The sequence below is a fragment of the Oncorhynchus kisutch genome, linkage group LG17 (assembly GCF_002021735.2).
Source record: "Oncorhynchus kisutch isolate 150728-3 linkage group LG17, Okis_V2, whole genome shotgun sequence".
Classification (NCBI taxonomy): domain Eukaryota; kingdom Metazoa; phylum Chordata; class Actinopteri; order Salmoniformes; family Salmonidae; genus Oncorhynchus; species Oncorhynchus kisutch.
The window spans coordinates 74,721,268-74,743,493 of record NC_034190.2 but is presented as its reverse complement, the minus strand read 5'-3'; the positions used below and the strand labels follow the sequence as shown (position 1 = coordinate 74,743,493).

The window sequence follows — 22,226 nt, the reverse complement described above, 5'->3', positions numbered from 1 at the left end:
CAGACAACATCACACCTAGGCCTTACATATACAACAGGCTGAGGAGATAACCAGACAACATCACACCTAGGCCTTACAAATACAACAGGCTGAGGAGATAACCAGACAACATCACACCCAGGCCTTACATATACAACAGGCTGAGTGGATACCCAGACAACATCACACCTAGGCCTTACATATACAACAGGCTGAGGAGATAACCAGACAACATCACACCCAGGCCTTATTGATACAACCGGCTGAGGAGATAACCAGACAACATCACACCCAGGCCTTATTGATACAACAGGCTGAGAAGATAACCAGACAACATCACACCCAGGCCTTACATATACAACAGGCTGAGGAGATAACCAGACAACATCACACCTAGGCCTTACATATACAACAGGCTGAGGAGATAACCAGACAACATCACACCTAGGCCTTACATATACAACAGGCTGAGGAGATAACCAGACAACATCACACCTAGGCCTTATATATACAACAGGCTGAGGAGATAACCAGACAACATCACACCTAGGCCTTATTGATACAACCGGCTGAGAAGATAACCAGACAACATCACATCCAGGCCTTATTGATACAACCGGCTGAGAAGATAACCAGACAACATCACACCCAGGCCTTACATATACAACAGGCTGAGTGGATACCCAGACAACATCACACCCAGGCCTTATTGATACAACCGGCTGAGGAGATAACCAGACAACATCACACCCAGGCCTTATTGATACAACCGGCTGAGTGGATACCCAGACAACATCACACCCAGGCCTTATTGATACAACCGGCTGAGTGGATACCCAGACAACATCACACCCAGGCCTTATTGATACAACCGGCTGAGGAGATAACCAGACAACATCACACCCAGGCCTTATTGATACAACCGGCCGAGGAGATAACCAGACAACATCACACCTAGGCCTTATTGATACAACCGGCTGAGGAGATAACCAGACAACATCACACCCAGGCCTTATTGATACAACCGGCTGAGGAGATAACCAGACAACATCACACCCAGGCCTTATTGATACAATCGGCTGAGGAGATCTGGTAAGTTCAACTCTTAATAGAGAAACATAGATGTGCCCTTGAGATGGTTTGTGATGGCTGATATGGCATACTGTGACTGCTGCTATGAAATAAATCTAAATAACTACAGTGATTCAGTCTGTTTGTGAGTGATGCTGGCCGTGTTAATCCCCTGTGTATCCAGGGGTCACGCATGAGTCAACCAAGGGGTCCAAGGGTCAAACAAGGCCATCCTCGTTTTCAGAGAGCAGATGGTTGTCATATTCTTCACCGCAAGCCCCTTGAGATAACAAGCTCTCTTAAGTGTGTGTGTGTGTGTGTGTGTGTGTGTGTCCGCCCAGACAATACTTGCCCTAAGACATGGCTATTATTTACGGCATGAAGACTCCCTGACTTGTCACTGACTAATCTCATGAGGACATAAAAGACCATGGCACACACCAGAGCATGAACACACTTCCTGAATCCTAACTGAATGATCTGACTAGAACACTAAAGGCCAAACACTCAGTTAGCCAATAGCAAAGACAGGAAGATAGCGTGGTTAGCCAATTGCACTTGAGGGCTGAAAAGGCCACCACACACTCACCAGAGTTCCGGCAGCTGAACTTGACGGCTGGGTCACACATGTGTGTCACTCCCTCACAGTCGTTCTCATCACTCAGATCCATGCAGTCTGTGTCCCCGTCGCAGCGCCAGCGCATGGGGATGCACAGGCTGTCCATGCGACACTGGAACTCATCCACGTGGCAACCACCTGGAGGACGTGTTGCTAGGGAGATACAGGGAGAGAGATCCGAGTTCCATTCACATTTTTACATTGGAGTCATTTAGCAGACGCTCTTATCCAGGGAGACTTACAGTTAGCATTCATCTAAAGACAACCACATATCACAGTAGTAGCCAATAGCAGAGGGGAATAGAGCATGGTGAGCAACAACTTAAGAGAGAGCACACTTTCATAAGATAATCGAGTGAGAGAGAGAGAGAGATGGTTGTGAGGTCTGGGGTCCGCTCACCAATCAATAATTCACAAAATGGGACAAACACCAAATTGAGACTCTGCATGCAGAATTCTGCAAATATATCCTCTGTGTACAACGTAGAACACCAAATAACGCATGCAGAGCAGAATTAGGCCGATACCCGCTCATGATCAAAATCCAGAAAAGAGCTGTTCAATTCTACAACCACCTAAAAGGAAGTGATTCCCAAACCTTCCATAACAAAGCCATCACCTACAGAGAGATTAACCTGGAGAAGAGTCCCCTAAGCAAGCTGGTCCTGGGGCTCTGTTCACAAACACACCCCACAGAGCCCCAGGACAGAAACACAATTAGACCCAACCAAATCATGAGAAAACTAAAATATAATTACTTGACACATTGGAAAGAATTAACAAAAAAACTGAGCTAACTAGAATGCTATTTGGCCCTAGACAGAGAGTACACAGTGGCAGAATACCTGTCCACTGTGACTGACCCAAACTTAAGGAAAGCTTTGACTATGTACAGACTTAGTGAGCATAGCCTTGCTATTGAGAAAGGCCGCCGTAGACAGACCTGGCTCTCAAGAGAAGACAGGCTATGTGCTCACTGCCCACAAAATTAGGTGGAAACTGAGCTGCACTTCCTAACCTCCTGCCCAATGTATGACCATATTAGAGATACATATTTCCCTCAGATTACATAGATCCACAAAGAATTCGAAAACAAATCCAATTTTGATAAACTCCCATATCTACTGGGTGAAATTCCACAGTGTGCCATCACAGCAGCAAGATTTGTGACCTGTTGCCACAAGAAAAGGGCAACCAGTGAAGAACAAACACCATTGTAAATACAACCCATATTTATGCTTATTTATTTTCCCTTGTGTTCTTTAACCATTTGTACATTGTTACAACACTGTATGTATGTATAATATGAAATTTGTAATGTCTTTATTGATTAGAAATTTCTGTGTGTAATGTTTACTGTTAATTTTTATTGTTTATTTCTCTTTTGTATATTATCTACCTCACTTGCTTTGGCAATGTTAACACATGTTTCCCATGCCAATAAAGCCCCTTGAATTGAATTGCATTGAATTGAGAGAGAGAGAGCGAGAGCGAGAGAGAGAGAGAGAGAGAGAGTGACATAGCATTTATGGACAGCAGTGTCTACCCAGAGAGTGACCCCTTAACAAAACTGGCCCAAAAGCACAAGATTGAAATTAACAAAATGTTGACAGCTGCAGGTGAATAATAAAAACGCATACTGTACATCAACTATTGGCGGATTGAGTTCGAAGGTCAGAGAAAGATGGAATGCTACCGGACATTGGAAAATGTTGACAGCTGCAGGTGAATAATAAAAACGCATACTGTACATCAACTATTGGCGGATTGAGTTCGAAGGTCAGAGAAAGATGGAATGCTACCGGACATTGGAAAGAGACTTCAATTTAGCTGAATACTTAACCTTTGTAAAAGACCTCAAACAAAGAAAAACCTTAACCAACTTTAACCATTCAATAATAGAGGCAAAAACATTCATAACACACAACTCCATTAAATATGGCAACCTAAGCCAGTTAGTCATTGACATGTAGGTCTGCAGGGTTAGACTGGGTTAAATCTCCAAATGGTTCTCTGTAAAAAACAAACAATGATGAACTGTTCTGTTCTGTTCTCACAGACATGAATGCCTGATGTTAGAGGAAGATTAAGGACATCATTAAGGAAGTGGAATAATGAAATCCCTCCATGGCAAGGGTCAGTAGTTGGCATAGAAGGGTCAGTAGTTGGCATAGAAGGGTCAGTAGTTGGCATAGAAGGGTCAGTAGTTGGCATAGAAGGGTCAGTAGTTGGCATAGATGGGTCAGTAGTTGGCATAGAAGGGTCAGTAGTTGGCATATATGGGTCAGTAGTTGGCATAGATGGGTCAGTAGTTGGTATAGATGGGTCAGTAGTTGGCATAGATGGGTCAGTAGTTGGCATAGAAGAGTCAGTAGTTGGCATAGATGGGTCAGTAGTTGGCATAGATGGGTCAGTAGTTGGCATAGATGGGTCAGTAGTTGGCATAGAAGGGTCAGCAGTTGGCATAGAAGGGTCAGTAGTTGGCATAGATGGGTCAGTAGTTGGCATATATGGGTCAGTAGTTGGCATAGAAGGGTCAGTAGTTGGCATAGATGGGTCAGTAGTTGGTATAGATGGGTCAGTAGTTGGCATAGATGGGTCAGTAGTTGGTATAGATGGGTCAGTAGTTGGCATAGAAGGGTCAGCAGTTGGCATAGATGGGTCAGTAGTTGGCATAGAAGGGTCAGTATTTGGCATAGAAGGGTCAGTAGTTGGCATAGAAGGGTCAGTAGTTGGCATAGAAGAGTCAGTAGTTGGCATAGATGGGTCAGTAGTTGGCATAGAAGGGTCAGTAGTTGGCATAGAAGGGTCAGCAGTTGGCATAGATGGGTCAGCAGTTGGCATAGAAGGGTCAGTAGTTGGCATAGAAGGGTCAGCAGTTGGCATAGATGGGTCAGCAGTTGGCATAGATGGGTCAGTAGTTGGCATAGATGGGTCAGTATTTGGCATAGAAGGGTCAGTAGTTGGCATAGAAGGGTCAGCAGTTGGCATAGAAGGGTCAGCAGTTGGCATAGAAGGGTCAGCAGTTGGCATAGAAGGGTCAGCAGTTGGCATAGATGGGTCAGCAGTTGGCATAGAAGGGTCAGTAGTTGGCATAGATGGGTCAGTAGTTGGCATAGAAGGGTCAGTAGTTGGCATAGATGGGTCAGTAGTTGGCATAGAAGGGTCAGTAGTTGGCATAGATGGGTCAGTAGTTGGCATAGAAGGGTCAGTAGTTGGCATAGATGGGTCAGTAGTTGGCATAGAAGGGTCAGTAGTGGGCATAAATGGGTCAGTAGTTGGCATAGAAGGGTCAGTAGTTGGCATAGATGGGTCAGTAGTTGGCATAGATGGGTCAGTAGTTGGCATAGAAGAGTCAGTAGTTGGCATAGATGGGTCAGTAGTTGGCATAGATGGGTCAGTAGTTGGCATAGACGGGTCAGTAGTTGGCATAGAAGGATCAGCAGTTGGCATAGAAGGGTCAGTAGTTGGCATAGAAGGGTCAGTAGTTGGCATAGATGGGTCAGTAGTTGGCATAGAAGGGTCAGTAGTTGGCATAGAAGGGTCAGCAGTTGGCATAGATGGGTCAGCAGTTGGCATAGAAGGGTCAGTAGTTGGCATAGAAGGGTCAGCAGTTGGCATAGATGGGTCAGCAGTTGGCATAGATGGGTCAGTAGTTGGCATAGAAGGGTCAGCAGTTGGCATAGAGGGGTCACTATTTGGCATAGAAGGGTCAGTAGTTGGCATAGAAGGGTCAGCAGTTGGCATAGAAGGGTCAGCAGTTGGCATAGGTGGGTCAGCAGTTGGCATAGAAGGGTCAGTAGTTGGTATAGATGGGTCAGTAGTTGGCATAGATGGGTCAGTAGTTGGCATAGATGGGTCAGTAGTTGGCATAGAAGGATCAGTAGTTGGCATAGATGGGTCAGCAGTTGGCATAGAAGGGTCAGTATTTGGCATAGAAGGGTCAGTAGTTGGCATAGAAGGATCAGTAGTTGGCATAGATGGGTCAGCAGTTGGCATAGAAGGGTCAGTATTTGGCATAGAAGGGTCAGTATTTGGCATAGAAGGGTCAGTAGTTGGCATAGAAGGGTCAGTAGTTGGCATAGATGGGTCAGCAGTTGGCATAGAAGGGTCAGTATTTGGCATAGAAGGGTCAGTAGTTGGCATAGAAGGGTCAGTAGTTGGCATAGATGGGTCAGTAGTTGGCATAGAAGGGTCAGTAGTTGGCATAGATGGGTCAGTAGTTGGCATAGAAGGGTCAGTAGTGGGCATAAATGGGTCAGTAGTTGGCATAGAAGGGTCAGTAGTTGGCATAGATGGGTCAGTAGTTGGCATAGATGGGTCAGTAGTTGGCATAGAAGGATCAGTAGTTGGCATAGATGGGTCAGCAGTTGGCATAGAAGGGTCAGTAGTTGGCATAGATGGGTCAGTAGTTGGCATAGAAGGGTCAGTAGTTGGCATAGACGGGTCAGTAGTTGGCATAGAAGGATCAGCAGTTGGCATAGAAGGGTCAGTAGTTGGCATAGAAGGGTCAGTAGTTGGCATAGAAGGGTCAGCAGTTGGCATAGATGGGTCAGCAGTTGGCATAGATGGGTCAGTAGTTGGCATAGAAGGGTCAGCAGTTGGCATAGAGGGGTCACTATTTGGCATAGAAGGGTCAGTAGTTGGCATAGAAGGGTCAGCAGTTGGCATAGAAGGGTCAGCAGTTGGCATAGGTGGGTCAGCAGTTGGCATAGAAGGGTCAGTAGTTGGTATAGATGGGTCAGTAGTTGGCATAGATGGGTCAGTAGTTGGCATAGATGGGTCAGTAGTTGGCATAGAAGGATCAGTAGTTGGCATAGATGGGTCAGCAGTTGGCATAGAAGGGTCAGTATTTGGCATAGAAGGGTCAGTAGTTGGCATAGAAGGATCAGTAGTTGGCATAGATGGGTCAGCAGTTGGCATAAAAGGGTCAGTATTTGGCATAGAAGGGTCAGCAGTTGGCATAGAAGGGTCAGTATTTGGCATAGAAGGGTCAGTAGTTGGCATAGAAGGGTCAGTAGTTGGCATAGATGGGTCAGCAGTTGGCATAGAAGGGTCAGTATTTGGCATAGAAGGGTCAGTAGTTGGCATAGAAGGGTCAGTAGTTGGCATAGATGGGTCAGTAGTTGGCATAGAAGGGTCAGTAGTTGGCATAGATGGGTCAGTAGTTGGCATAGAAGGGTCAGTAGTGGGCATAAATGGGTCAGTAGTTGGCATAGAAGGGTCAGTAGTTGGCATAGATGGGTCAGTAGTTGGCATAGATGGGTCAGTAGTTGGCATAGAAGGATCAGTAGTTGGCATAGATGGGTCAGCAGTTGGCATAGAAGGGTCAGTAGTTGGCATAGATGGGTCAGTAGTTGGCATAGAAGGGTCAGTAGTTGGCATAGAAGGGTCAGCAGTTGGCATAGATGGGTCAGCAGTTGGCATAGAAGGGTCAGTAGTTGGCATAGAAGGGTCAGCAGTTGGCATAGATGGGTCAGCAGTTGGCATAGAGGGGTCACTATTTGGCATAGAAGGGTCAGTAGTTGGCATAGAAGGGTCAGCAGTTGGCATAGAAGGGTCAGCAGTTGGCATAGAAGGGTCAGCAGTTGGCATAGAAGGGTCAGTAGTTGGTATAGATGGGTCAGTAGTTGGCATAGATGGGTCAGTAGTTGGCATAGATGGGTCAGTAGTTGGCATAGATGGGTCAGTAGTTGGCATAGAAGGGTCAGTAGTTGGCATAGATGGGTCAGCAGTTGGCATAGAAGGGTCAGTAGTTGGCATAGAAGGGTCAGTAGTTGGCATAGATGGGTCAGTAGTTGGCATAGAAGGGTCAGCAGTTGGCATAGAAGGGTCAGTAGTTGGCATAGAAGGGTCAGCAGTTGGCATAGAAGGGTCAGTATTTGGCATAGAAGGGTCAGTAGTTGGCATAGAAGGGTCAGTAGTTGGCATAGAAGGGTCAGTAGTTGGCATAGAAGAGTCAGCAGTTGGCATAGATGGGTCAGTAGTTGGCATAGAAGGGTCAGTAGTTGGCATAGAAGGGTCAGTAGTTGGCATAGAAGGGTCAGTAGTTGGCATAGAAGGGTCAGCAGTTGGCATAGATGGGTCAGCAGTTGGCATAGAAGGGTCAGTAGTTGGCATAGAAGGGTCAGCAGTTGACATAGATGGGTCAGCAGTTGGCATAGATGGGTCAGTAGTTGGCATAGAAGGGTCAGTATTTGGCATAGAAGGGTCAGTAGTTGGCATAGATGGGTCAGTAGTTGACATAGATGGGTCAGTAGTTGACATAGGACACAATATATGAGAGAAGGGAACTGGGGAAGGCAATAGTATTGCTTTTCTTCCCTTACTAATGACTTCCAGAGGGTTCGGTATGCAGGCACACGCACACACACACACACACACACACTCATACTAAGCACAGATCTCTCAGTTGGCCAGGAGTCCATGCTGGTCCCATTGCTTCGTGCTGGATTCATAGACAGACATATGCATGAGCACACACACGTGCACACAAACGGCCAATGTCTAAGCAATTAACTCCTATCTCAAATCAAAACTGTGCTGAAGAAAAATAGAGAGAGAGTGTTAGAAAGAGTGCGAGCGAGAGAGAGAGAGAGAGAGAGACAGAGAGAGAGGGAGAGAGACAGAGACAGAGACAGAGAGAGACAGAGAGATAGAGCGAGTTAGAGAGAGACAGTTAAAGAGCGAGTTAAAGAGTGTGTGTGTGTGAGAGTCAGAGAGAGAGAGAGAGAGAGAGAGAGAGAGGGGGGGCTTTGGAAGCTCTGCCTGGCCTCCTCTGAACTCCGCCACAGCCTCACAGCAGTCATTACCGGTTAGTCATTACCAGTTAGTCATTACCAGTTAGTCACTACCAGTTAGTCATTCCTGGTAAGTCATTGCCAGTTAGTCATCCCGGGTAGGCATTACCAGTTAGTCATTACTGGTATGTCATTACCACTAAGTCATTAAATGTTAGTCATTATCGGTTAGTCATTACCGGTTAGTCATTACCAGTAAGTCATTACCGGTTAGTCATTACCAGTTGGTCATTGCCGAGTCATTATCAGTTAGTCATTACCAGTTAGTCATTGCCGGTTAGTCATTGCTGGTTGGCCATTACCGAGTCATTGCCAGTCAGTCATGACCGGTTAGTCATTACCTGTTAGTCATTACCGGTTGGTCATTACCGGTTGGTCATTACCGGTTAGTCATTACCGGTTAGTCATTGCTGGTTGGCCATTACTGAGGCATTGCCAGTTAGTCATTACCGGTTAGTCATTACCTGTTAGTCATTACCGGTGAGTCATTATCTAGTCATTAACAAGCCATTATCCATTATTCATTAACCATTATTCATTAGTCATTACCAGTTAGTCATTCCCTAGTCAGTTAGTCATTACATAATCAATACCGGTTAGTCATTAGAGTCATTACCCATTAGTCATCACAGTCATTACCAGTTAGACATGAACAGTTAGTCATTCCCTAGTCATTACCGGTTAGTCATTACAGATTCATTACCGGTTAGTCATTACCAAGCCCCTCACCGCCTAACCAGAGACACTGCTTACCTCCCAACACCTCTGGCTAAAATGTCAAACAAGTGAACTATCCCTCTAACACCGCTGGCCAGCTCTTTCAACTCCAGCCTTTACTACCCCTGGCCAGCTCTTTCAACTCCAGCCTTTACCACCCCTGGCCAGCTCTTTCAACTCTAGCCTTTACCACCCCTGGCCAGCTCTTTCAACTCCAGCCTTTACCACCCCTGGTCAGCTTTTTCAACTCCATCCTTTACCACCCCTGGCCAGCTCTTTCAACTCCAGCCTTTACCACCCCTGGCCAGCTCTTTCAACTCCAGCCTTTACCACCCCTGGCCAGCTCTTTCAACTCCAGCCTTTACCACCCCTGGCCAGCTCTTTCAACTCCAGCCTTTACCACCCCTGGCCAGCTCTTTCAACTCCAGCCTTTACCACCCCTGGCCAGCTCTTTCAACTCCAGCCTTTACCACCCCTGGCCAGCTCTTTCAACTCCAGCCTTTACCACCCCTGGCCAGCTCTTTCAACTCCAGCCTTTACCACCCCTGGCCAGCTCTTTCAACTCCAGCCATTGTTTAGACTTCACTTTCTTTTCACTTTCTTTTCAGTATCTAAAATGAAGGGAAGTTGGATGTGACCAGCTATCAAATTAAACAATGCAACTGCATGATTTCAGCAAGCCATACTGGAGAGTTTTGTTTGAGATCTGTCTGAAAGCTCAGCTAACCGCAAAGCATAAACATATCCCTGAGAGCAGCAACATTAAGGATTAGTTTAAAGTGATGTCCTGGGGCGATGGGGCAGGCTGAGACATGCAGACATTACAGAAAGCATAGCCAGCAGAACACTGAGCCTTTCAAAATTCTAACAAACATTCATTCTACAAACTCCAGCAGTTTGTGGAATGACATATACACAACCTGACATATGATACAGGCATTTAATGTGGTGATAGTATACTAGTATACTAAAAAAGGACAAATATACTGTATACCCTCCTTCATTTGAAGAGCAATACCATCTGCAACGCAGACTGGGAGAATCATGAATGAGCTCAACGTCCTGCCGTGTGTACTATAAAGGAGAGTACGGTGCTCTCCATCAGCGCCATACGGGTGGCACAGTAAAGAACAATACTAGTCATATTCTTTTTAGATCACGAACATCCGCTCTGAGGTGTTGGAAGCCAGGGTCAGGCACAGTGCAGCGGCAGTACCAGTATCAGCGCTCACCCTGGTTGGTACAGTTGGCATGGGTCTCGTCGCTGTAGTCTCCACAGTCATTGTCCCCGTCACAGGTCCAGTACTCAGGGATGCAGCGGCCGCTGTTACACTTAAACTGAACACTGGAGCAGGAGTGGCTGCAGCCAGCCTCATCACTGTTGTCACCACAGTCGTTGTCTGAACACACACACGAGAGAGAGAGAGAAAGTCACAGAGAGAGACAGAGAGAGAGAGAGAGAGAGTGAGAGAAAGACACAGAGAGAGAGCGAGAGGGAGACAGAAAGAGAGAGAGAGAGACAGAATGAGAAAGACAGAGAGAGAGAGAGAAAGACAGAGAGAGAGAGACAGAGAGACAGAGAGAGACAGACAAGGCAGGCGCACACACACACACACACAGGTAGCATTTATTAAGAACTTTCATGAATAATCCATTATAAACGCTTATAAATGCTTAATACACTCGTATACAGGTTATAAATGCTTAGGAATGGTAATACTTACAATACTTGAAGGAGACATAATGCCTAGTTAAATTAAAAATATAAATAAATAATGCTCACCGTTATCACAGCGCCAGTTGACGTTGATGCAACGTCCGTTGGCACAGGTGAACTGGGTGAGGGGGAAGCAGGTGGGGTAGGCTGGGGGAGGAGAGAGGGAACCTTTCAAAATGGCGTCCTAGAAACACCATCATAAGCAACAAACAGACCTCTCTTGGCCCACTTGAAACTAAGTAATGGAAGTGTCTAAAACCCCAAATGGGGTTTTCCAACACACGCACAAATGCATCATAGCTAAAATGTTGCAGTATGTCTGGGTTGAATGTGGTGACTGCTCTGAGTTTTAGGAAATTAACAAACTGTCTGTCAGGTATGAACAGTGCAGCGATTTTATTTTGAAATGCTGTGACCACACGCAGCATTTTCCCAGAGTTTTAACTTTCCCTTGGAGCTGGAGATTCACCGGGTTCAGGTGGCAGGTGATGTCTGTTAAAACAGCCTTAATATCCACTGTGGATCATCCAGCTCTGGCTCCTCTCTCCCCTTGCTTGCAACAAATTCACGGATTTGATGGAGGAGAGAGAGTAATCTTTCCAAAACTCTGCCACGAGACAGCCATCTCACCTCATTGTGAAATATCAAGTCGTCGTATTCTGTTTGGTATTCCTCCAATAACTCGCAGAATTGCCGTGATTCAGTTCCCTCCCAATTATAATGTTCACCACGCGCACGACTTCCTGCATCACATTCTGTAAGTCACAGTCTGAGTTTAGCCACAAGTGCTTCCTGATGAATGATACAATAAAACGTAAGAAAGGGAATAACCTCTCTTTCTCATCAGGCCTTTGAGTCCCTTCTCCTTCACTCGCATGTTTGGGGCGCCGTCAGTGCACACGAATGCCAGATTTGCCCAGTCAATATTATTGTCAGCAAAAAATGTAACAAGGGCTTTCAGAATATCCTCTCATGTTTGTCCCTGAAGGGTCGGTAAACATAAAATGTCCTCTATGAATGTCTCGTTTTGAGGGTAGCAGACCAAAACACATAATTGGGCAATGTCACTTATAGTAGTACATCAGTAGTACATCAGTGCGTTCATCAAGCGGAATACTGAAACACGGATATGACAGTAATCAGTTGCTTACCGATGTCCTTGTCAATGTCTTCTATGAGTCTTGTTATGGTCGAGTCTGAGAGTTGCAGTCCCTTAATTTGCTTTAGGATCGGACCCTTTTTTTCCATTTTGGCCTTAAATGACATACCCAAATCTAACTGCCTGGAGCTCAGGCCCTGAAGCAAGGATATGCATATTCTTGATACTATTTGAAAGGAAACATTTTTGAATTTTGTGTAAATGTGAAATTAATATAGGAGAATATCACATTAGATCTGGTAAAGTTGTATTTTTTAAATCATCTTTCAATTGCTAGAGAAAGGCCACAATGTATTATTCCAGTTTAGGCACAAGTTAGATGTTGGCCACTAGATGTCAGCAGTGTCCGTGCAATGTTTTAGACTGATCCAATGAACTATTGCATTTCTGTTCAAAATGTTGTATCAAGTCTGCCCAAATGTGCCTAATTGGTTTATTGACACATTTTCAAGTTCATAACTGTGCACTCTCCTCAAACAATAGCATGGTCTTGTTTCACTGTAATAGCTACTGTAAATTGGATAGTGCAGTTAGATTAAGAAGAATCTAAGCGTTCTGCCCATATCAGATATGTCTATGTCCTGGGAAATGTTCTTGTTGCTTATAACCTCATGCTAATCACATTAGTGCACGTTAGCTCAACTGTCCCATGGGGGGGGGTCACCGATCCCGTAGAGGTTTTAAAATAGCATACAATATTTCGGCTGAGGCCAAAAAACATTATTTGACAATCTTCGCGTCTGTGAAGGCCTTGTTTCTCGCAAGTATCCATGCAATCTCATATGTTGCCTCTGTCGTTTTCTCTGCAACAGTGCTAGATCTGTCCACCATTTGTTGTTGTCCTTTGAGCTGTCCTTTGAGTTGCTCTATTTGGTTGTTTCTGATTTTGCTTTGTGGCGGATATGTTTTGTCAAAGTGGACATGGTGTGACTGGAAATGTTGCTCTAAATTTGCTCGTTAAAAACATGACTGCCTTCTGGCAAATAAAACAAAGTGAGCTTGTCCCATCACGCAGTACCAAAAAATACTTGTCTGTCCATTTCTCTTGGAACTTTCTGTGTTCTTCTTGAATTGACCGTATCCTTCTCTAGCCACCAGAACCATGTTTGCTACGTTATCTAGCTGCATTTCCCTGCCGCCATCTTCCTGGTTTTCTTGGTTCTCCAGTGGTTGTTTGTTCATAGCTGTCACGTTGTTCTCCAGCTTTTCCCCCTCGTTTTCATTGTCAATAGATTTATTTTAATTTTTTACAATAAATCGTCCCATGTCGACCAGACTGTAAAATTAGCTAGTAGAAAACTGATATGTATCGGTTGCTTTAGCTGAACAGTTGCATTTCGGCAAACGTTTTATTTTGGCCTTTCTGTTTAACAGCTGCGCTATACTGCTATCTATCTGCCGCCCAGGGAACAATTGACAAATTCAATGAAATGATTCAGGCCAGCATTAAACACATTGAATTGAAATTGTATCATTGCTATGTATTATGAATGGAAAATCACAGCGAGCCGCAAGAGTTCCTGCGGTCGCGCAATGAGTACCACTGGGCTAAAGCATAAATACATCTGGTGATCAGGCTTCAGGTATAGTGAGAAGAATTTCCAACGAAACACCAACCGAGCAAAATATAGAATGCTACAGAGGTGATGTGTGATGAGATAAGGACCCACCACAGGAGTCCGGCTCGTCAGAACGGTCCCCACAGTCATCATCCAGGTCACATGTCCAGGAAGTGGGGATGCAGCGCCCACTGGCACACGCATACTGGTTGGGTGGGCACGTACGAGCTTGAAAGGGGTGGAAGATAATAGCATTATAGAGAGATGTGAAAGGTGTGTGTGTGTGTGTGTGTGTGTGTGTGTGCAGTGTTGAGTAGTAGTTAACTACATGCAGTTCAACTAATAATGCAACTACAATTTGCAGTAGCATGGTGGTAGTTAAAATTCCAATATTGGTAGTGTTTCCAGTAGTTAATGACTTTTTTTGCCATGTAGCGGTGTAGCTAACTACAGGAACTACACACTACTGTTTTACCATGTAGCGGTGTAGCTAACTACAGGAACTACACACTACTGTTTTACCATGTAGCGGTGTAGCTAACTACTGGAACTACACACTACAGTTTTGTGCAAAAATAATAGAAAATAAAGGGTGAGGTAGGCATCCGACCATAGTTTTTGTGTTCAATGGGCTAAATGACACATTATGTTAATTTTGTGTACCTGAGCAGGTGGTATTGGACTCATCCTCATCGTTTCCACAGTCATTGTCCCCGTCACAGAGCCAGCGCAGGGGGATACAACGGTTATTCTGGCACTTGAACCGGTCCGATGGACAGGTGTGCAGGTCTGGAGGAGAGAAAAGAAAGACAGTAGGATTAGAATGTTAGAATTAGAATGTAAGATCAATAGAATTAAAACATTAGAATAAGAATGTAAGATCAATAGAATTAGAACATTATAATTAGAATGTAAGATCAATAGAATTAGAATGTAAGATCAATAGAATTAAAACATTAAAATTAGAATGTTAGATCAATAGAATTAGAACATAAGAATTAGAATGTTAGATCAATAGAATTACAACATTAGAATTAGAATGTAAGATGTTTAGAATTAGAACATTAGAATTAGAACGTTAGATCAATAGAATTAGAATTAGAACATTACAATTAGAATGTTAGATCAATAGAATTAGAACATTAGAATAAGAATGTAAGCTCAATAAAATTATAACATTAGAATTAGAATGTTAGATCAATAGAATTACAACATTAGAATTAGAATGTAAGATGTTTAGAATTAGAACATTAGAATTAGAATGTTAGATCAATAGAATTAGAATTAGAACATTACAATTAGAATGTTAGATCAATAGAATTAGAACATTAGAATAAGAATGTAAGCTCAATAAAATTATAACATTAGAATTAGAGTTAAAGTTCAATATAATTAAAATATTAGAATTAAAATGTTAGATCAATAGAATTAGAACATTAGAATTAGAATGTAAGATCAATAGAATTAGAACATTAGAATTAGAATGTTAGACCAATAGAATTAGAACATTAAAATTAGAATGTAAGATCAATAGAATTAGAACATTAGAATTAGAATGTTAGATCAATAGAATTAGAACATTAGGATTAGAATGTTAGATCAATAGAATTAGAACTATAGAATTAGAACGTAAGATCTTTAGAATTAGAACATTAAAATTAGAATGTAAGATCAATAGAATTAGAACATTAGAATTAGAATGTAAGATCAATAGAATTAGAACATGTTTTTACAGTATCTCTACAAGAGGGACTGTGTCACAAAGGAGTCTCCTATAACTGGCCTAATATAAGGGGATTTTCAATAACTGTAAGTTCATAAAGCTGACATTACACATCTATAAGCACATTATGTTTTAGGATGATGGAGGTTCTGCTGCTCCGACTGCTCTGTCATGCACTGGAAGTGGGACGTTCATGTATACACAGAGAAATCCTAGTTTTACTAATTGTCGCATGAAGAGAGAGTTAGATGGAGAAACTATGGGCCTATTTAACAGTCAATAGATATTTAATATTCAATTGACGCATGTTTCAAAGAAGAGGCAGTATTAGTGCTGGATCAGCTTTAAACAAAGCTCATGCTCTGCTGCTGCTCCTACTCAGCTCATGATTCTTAACTGTGCATGTCATGCATGGTTGTTATTGTTGTTGCTGTTGTTGTTGTGTGTGTGTGTTGCTCAGTAACCACGGCGAAGGAGTGGCGGCGTGACACTACTCACGGCAGAGCTCAGGCGCCTCGTCGCTGTTGTCCAAACAGTCGTTGTCACCGTCACACTTCCATCGCTCCTGGATACAGCGGTTGTTCTTACAGGCAAACTCTCCGGGCTGACACTGAGGAGGAGGGATGTAGGTGGGGTTGGCTAGGGAGAGAGAGAGTGAGGAAAGGAGAAGACTGTTAGGGACACTCTAGTAGAGCAACGTCTCTTAATGTCAGCTGTTCATATTCGGGAAATATGGGATGCATTTATCTACTTATGAGGGCTATTAGAACCAATTCAGCTGAAGAAAGCAGGTCTGAGACATTTGTTTCTCCACTCACCAGCTTAAACATGGACATTCCATACAGCATCCCAGATCAACTTAAAATAATATTTTAACATATTCTAATTGAGACCATCCCAATGCATACCTTTACAGGTGACATTGTCGTCATCCAGTATCTGGTCGTCAGCACAGCCACAGGACCTGCCATCAGGGATAGCCAGACACAGACTGCTGCAGCCACCGTTTTTCACACGACACAGGTTGGTGCCTATTGAAACACCAACAGAAGACAGGCAGACAGGGCCGTTAGCATTGTTACCAAGCTCATTTCCTATTTGGGCCATTAAAGTATTCATGCATTCATTCATTCACATCTAGGCTAGCTAAATCACTGACACATTATAACCTTTTACGAAATTTGACAAGAAGTTTTGGCATGTGTTATGATGACACTTCATGACTTGCTTGTTCACTGTCTTGTATAGTGTTACCTAGTGTCACCCATATAGTGTTACCTAGTGTTACCCATATAGTGTTACCTAGTGTCACCCATATAGTGTTACCTAGTGTCACCCATATAGTGTTACCTAGTGTCACCCATATAGTGTTACCTAGTGTCACCCATATAGTGTTATCTAGTGTCACCCATATAGTGTTACCTAGTGTTACCCATATAGTGTTACCTAGTGTCACCCATATAGTGTTACCTAGTGTCACCCATATAGTGTCACCTAGTGTCACCCATATAGTGTTACCTAGTGTCGCCCATATAGTGTTACCTAGTGTTACCCATATAGTGTTACCTAGTGTTACCCATATAGTGTTACCTAGTATCACCCATATAGTGTTACCTAGTGTCACCCATATAGTGTTACCTGGTGTTACCCATATAGTATTACCTAGTGTTACCTAGTGTTATCTATATAGAGTTACCTAGCATTATCTATATAGTACTTTCCATTAAAGGTACCTTGCTGCTGGTGAGCGTCATACACGCGGATCTCGAAGAGGGGTGGTCGTTCATTTCGGAGCAGCGTGACAGTGCTGGTGGTGGTGTCCAGTTTGAAGATGCTGCCGCCACGGTACTCGTTCCAAAACAGGAAGTGCTTGTAGTGACACAGGCCGAAGGCGTGGTTCAGCTCACTTCCCTCATACACCATCTGACCAATGAGAGAGAGAAAATTATCATACAACACAGATCATGACCCCTGGTCATGGTGAAAGTCAAAAGCATAGAAGCCTCTTTTTTATATATACATTTTGGGAGTATTTGCTGACACTTGATTTAGACAGTTTGGCAATCAGATGGGATATAGGCAGGTGGGAGAAACAGTAGGAGTGTGGATGTGGGGATTGAACCTCAGTCTCTGGTGGGGAGATTTGTATATGTGTGATCATTAGGGTTAGGTCTAGGCTTAGTAAGCAGTCTAACTGACCTTGCGCTCTGTGGTGTTGAGGTAAACCATCTCGATGCGGTCGTAGTATGCATCCACCCAGTACAGGACACCCTGCGGGATGTCCAGACTCAGGCCGTTGGGCCACAGCACTGTCTTACTGGTCAGCAGGACCTGGTCATGCGAACCGTCCATCCACGCCTTCTTGATCTTCCCTCGGTTAGTCTTCTTGGGGTCCTCCTCCCAGTCTGTCCAGTACATCCACCTGGAACACAATCACACGTTCTGTTAGAGCATTACTACGTTTGCAAACTTCAAGTAACTTTCCTGAAATTCACAGGTTTTCCAGAAATCCCCCAAAAAGTGTTCCCCCAGGAATCCTCCAACCAGCATTTCTGGAAAACCTAGGATTTTGGGAAATGTACAGAAATATTACAATACATTCTCATAGGGTGATGTCTCTGTGTGAGATGGATACTATAGCAATAGAACATAAGGAGGGCATAATGTCTGACCCGTGCTGGGGGTCCACGACGATGGCGCGAGGGTGGGTCATCTTGCCCTCAATGAGGGTTTTGCGTGTCTGAGAGGCCTTCTCCAACCTGGCCACACTGATGGTCTTCATGGGCCCATCGTCTGTCCAGTATAGGTTACCTGCCATCCAGTCTACCGCTATCCCCTCCACGGTGTGGATGCCTGAGGGAAGGAAAGAAGGGAGGAAGGGACAGAAGGATAGAGGAAGGGATAGAGAGAGGGAGAGAGCGAGAGTGACTTTCTACTAGGGCTTGGTATTGGCAGGGACCTTTGTATCACAATTCCTAGGTAGCTATCTGATTCATCTCGTGATTCTATACGCATCACAGTTCTATATGAATTGCGATTTGATTTTGTAATAGGGTGGAACAGAGGGTTGTTGTAATGCATTTCATGTGAAACACTATGGTACCAGATCAGTCCTCACCATCCTTCAGGATGGTGTCTCTCTCGGTGCCGTCGATCTTCTGCCGTCCAATTAAATAACTCACGGCGTCAGCGAAGTAGACAAATTCGCTCTCGGCGTGGAAGTCCAGCGCCCTCGGGTTCATCAGGTTCTCAATGGGGATCATGTACTCGTCTGGGACCTTGGCATTCATGTCCATGCCACGGATGATGCCAGGGCGGCCCTTACCGTACACCAGGAACAACTCGTGTTCAGGTTCTGCAGAGGGAATATCAGAAAACATTCCATCATTGTCATGGGAACATCGCTGAACGGTTAGTTACAAGATTGGAGAAACACAACAACGAGACCTTTTCGGTCCAAAGAGTATGTCGTGGTTATATAAATGGTAAAAATTTTTGCTTCAAGAAATTATATTCAACTCATATTGCTACTACATAAATTGCAGGTCTGTTCTGTATGGAGTTCAATGCTGAGCTGAGATGTGCTGTTGTGTGTGATTTCCATGCTATGCTCAGTGTATGGCATTCAATTCAATTCAATTCAATTAAAACTTAGAAAGTACTCACTCTTGCAGGACTTCCCATCGCTGCCCAGGCTGAATCCAGAGCGACAGCGGCAGGTCCAGGTCTTGTGGCTGTTCCCCAGCAGACAGAGGTCTGAGCAGCCTCCTGGCTTCTTAAACTGGTCCGGGGCACACGCATGACTCTTCTCTCTCACTGGGCACCAGCGGACAAGAGAGGGGTCAAGGGACAGTGGTCAGAAGTGAATGATCAGCACTAGGCACCAACATGGCTACAACTAGATACAGATAGATAGATACTCTTCTGGACTCCTACAACCAGGATTTCAGGAAAACGGTACCATCCTTTTGCTGCCCTAGGCCTGTACCTAGATGGAGGTTGGTGTGTCTGGTGGTACACGTGCAGGGCTGGAACAAAAACCTGTGCACACTCGGTTCCAAACTTCATGGCAAAGATTGTCCAATTCCTACAGCGGCTGTTCTGGATACATGCATGGGGGTTTGTGGGTGTGAACTTACCTGGGGGTTGGCGTCTCTGATGGTACACGTGCAGGGCGGCGCCGCGGTCCACCCTGGTAACCACTGTGTAGTCAGAGGAGTTGAAACGGTTGATCCGGATCACACTGGTCTTAGCGGGGTTTAGGTTGCCTTCGTCTGAGTTGGTGGCGTACAGGTAGTTCTCAAACACCGTCAGCCCATAAAGGTGTTCAATCTAACAGATTAACAACAGAAACACAGTCCGAGTTAGTGTCTGTATGTGTATTGTGTATGTGTGTATGTGCGTGTGTGTGTCCTCACCAGCAGGCCCTGTATGATGGTGTGTCTGTTCTTGCCTTCGTAGTCCACCACCTCTACGTAGTCCAGGTAGGCATCAGCCCAGTAGACCAGCCTGTTGACCAGGTCCAGGGTGATACCGTGGGGGAACACGATCTTACTATCCACCAGCTTGGTCCGGTTCTGACCGTCCATGTCACAACGCTCCACCTTGGGAGTTTGACCATAGTCCGTGAAGAATACCTTCCTGTAGGGAGCGAGGGGAGGTAGAGGAGCGAGGGGAGGTAGAGGAGCAAGGGGAAGGTAGAGGAGCGATGGGAGGTAGAGGAGTGAAGGGAGGTAGAGGAGCAAAGGGAAGTAGAGGAAAGGGAGGTAGAGGAGCAAAGGGAAGTAGAGGAAAGGGAGGTAGAGGAGCGAACGGAGGTAGAAATGCAAGGGGAGGTAGAGGAGCGAAGGGAGGTAGAGGAGCGAGGGGAGGTAGAGGAGCGAAGGGAGGTAGAGGAAAGGGAGGTAGAGGAGCGAAGGGAGGTAGAAAAGCAAGGGGAGGTAGAGGAGCGAAGGGAGGTAGAGGAGTGAAGGGAGGTAGAGGAGCGAAGGGAGGTAGAGGAGCAAAGGGAGGTAGAGGAGTGAAGGGAGGTAGAGGAGCGAAGGGAGGTAGAGGAGCAAAGGGAGGTAGAGGAGCAAAGGGAAGTAGAGGAAAGGGAGGTAGAGGAGCGAACGGAGGTAGAAATGCAAGGGGAGGTTGAGGAGCGAAGGGAGGTAGAGGAGCAAAGGGAGGTAGAGGAAAGGGAGGTAGAGGAGCGAAGGGAGGTTGAGGAGCGAAGGGAGGTAGAGGAGCGAAGGGAGGTAGAGGAGCGAAGGGAGGTAGAGGAAAGGGAGGTTGAGGAGCGAAGGGAGGTTGAGGAGCGAAGGGAGGTAGAGGAGCGAAGGGAGGTAGAGGAGCGAAGGGAGGTAGAGGAGCGAAGGGAGGTAGAGGAGCGAAGGGGAGTAGAGGAGCGACGGGAGGTAGAGGAGTGTGTGGGGATATTAAATTGAGGAAAAGGAGGACTGACCGCATTATAATGTACTTCTTCAATTTATATTTGACCCCTCAAATTCAAGATGCACCAAACCATTTTGACGTGCCAGCATCAACAAGGGTAAGTGATCATGCATGTTGCACGTGTGTGTATGTCTTAGAGGAGGAAGTGTTCTGACTGACTAAGGGCTGGGTGGGCAGTCACCTGACTGACTAAGGGCTGGGTGGGCAGTCACCTGACTGACTAAGGGCTGGGTGGGCAGTCACCTGACTGACTAAGAGCTGGGTGGGCAGTCACCTGACTGACTAAGGGCTGCGTGGGCAGTCACCTGACTGACTAAGAGCTGGGTGGGCAGTCACCTGACTGACTAAGGGCTGGGTGGGCAGTCACCTGACTGACTAAGGGCTGGGTGGGCAGTCACCTGACCAGAAGGACCAAGGGGAAGTACACAAGAAAGCATCTCAGGGCACTTCTTAGGGGTCTCTGGGGTTGTTATCGGGGTAGTGCTCACCCCATGAGGGGGTCCAGGGCGATGCCTTTAGGGTTGTAGAGCCCCTGATCCAGCAGAGTGACACACGTCTGGCCGTCGACATTGCACACAAATATACGATCGTCCATGTTGTCCTCAAAGTAGAAGTTTCCTGTCAGCCAGTCAATAGCCATCTGCTCCACATCTGGTGGCATACAGAAAAGGGGTTACAATGCCTTGCAAAAGTATTCACCCCCTTTGGCATTTCCCGATTTTGTTGCATTACAACCTGTAATTTAAATAGATGTTTATTTGTATTTCATGTAATGAACAGACACAAAATATTCAAAATTGGTGAAATTAAAGTTTTTTTTTTATTACTTGTTTCAAAATTATTCTTTTTTTTTTAAAGGGAAAAGTGGTGCGTGCATATGTATGCACTCCCTTTGCTATGAAGCCCCTAAATAAGATCTGGTGCAACCAATTACCTTCAGAAGTCACATAATTAATTAAATAAAGTCCACATGTGTCACATGATCTCAGGGTATATATACACCTGTTCTGAAAGGCCACAGAATCTGCAACACTACTAAGCAAGTGTAAGGGATTTCCTCCTCTTCTTCCGAAGAGGAGAGGCGAAAAGGATCAGAGGACCAATATGCGGCGTGGTAAGTGTCCATGGTTCTTTTAATATGTAAACTTACTCATGAACAACTGATACAACAAAACAAGAAACGTGTGAAATCCTAAACAGCCCTATCTGGTGCAAAACACAAAGACAGGAACAATCACCCACAAACACACAGTGACACCCAGGCTACCTAAGTATGATTCTCAATCAGAGACAACTAATGACACCTGCCTCTGATTGAGAACCATACTAGGCCGAAACATAGAAAACCCCAAATCATAGAAAATCAAACATAGACTGCCCACCCAACTCACGCCCTGACCATACTAACTAAATACAGAACACAGGAAATAAAGGTCAGAACGTGAC

The 22,226-nt window shown here is 44.9% G+C and overlaps 1 protein-coding gene across 3 annotated transcripts in view; it reads right to left on the bottom strand.

Moving 5' to 3' along the window:
- LOC116354436 (low-density lipoprotein receptor-related protein 1-like) overlaps positions 1-22,226 on the bottom strand; it is a 224,550-nt gene that overhangs the window by 101,578 nt on the left and 100,746 nt on the right. For all 3 annotated transcript variants that reach the window (XM_031794590.1, XM_031794591.1, XM_031794592.1), the window contains exons 8-22: positions 21,269-21,431; positions 19,763-19,985; positions 19,484-19,676; positions 19,011-19,160; positions 18,463-18,699; positions 18,017-18,197; positions 17,544-17,766; positions 17,078-17,267; positions 16,253-16,375; positions 15,843-15,983; positions 14,285-14,410; positions 13,733-13,849; positions 10,970-11,050; positions 10,419-10,586; positions 1,640-1,822 (exon numbers count right to left, since the gene is read on the bottom strand). In XM_031794590.1, coding sequence (XP_031650450.1) covers positions 1,640-1,822; positions 10,419-10,586; positions 10,970-11,050; positions 13,733-13,849; positions 14,285-14,410; positions 15,843-15,983; positions 16,253-16,375; positions 17,078-17,267; positions 17,544-17,766; positions 18,017-18,197; positions 18,463-18,699; positions 19,011-19,160; positions 19,484-19,676; positions 19,763-19,985; positions 21,269-21,431 — 2,499 coding nt within the window. The remainder of the gene's footprint in view (positions 1-1,639; positions 1,823-10,418; positions 10,587-10,969; positions 11,051-13,732; positions 13,850-14,284; positions 14,411-15,842; positions 15,984-16,252; positions 16,376-17,077; positions 17,268-17,543; positions 17,767-18,016; positions 18,198-18,462; positions 18,700-19,010; positions 19,161-19,483; positions 19,677-19,762; positions 19,986-21,268; positions 21,432-22,226) is intronic.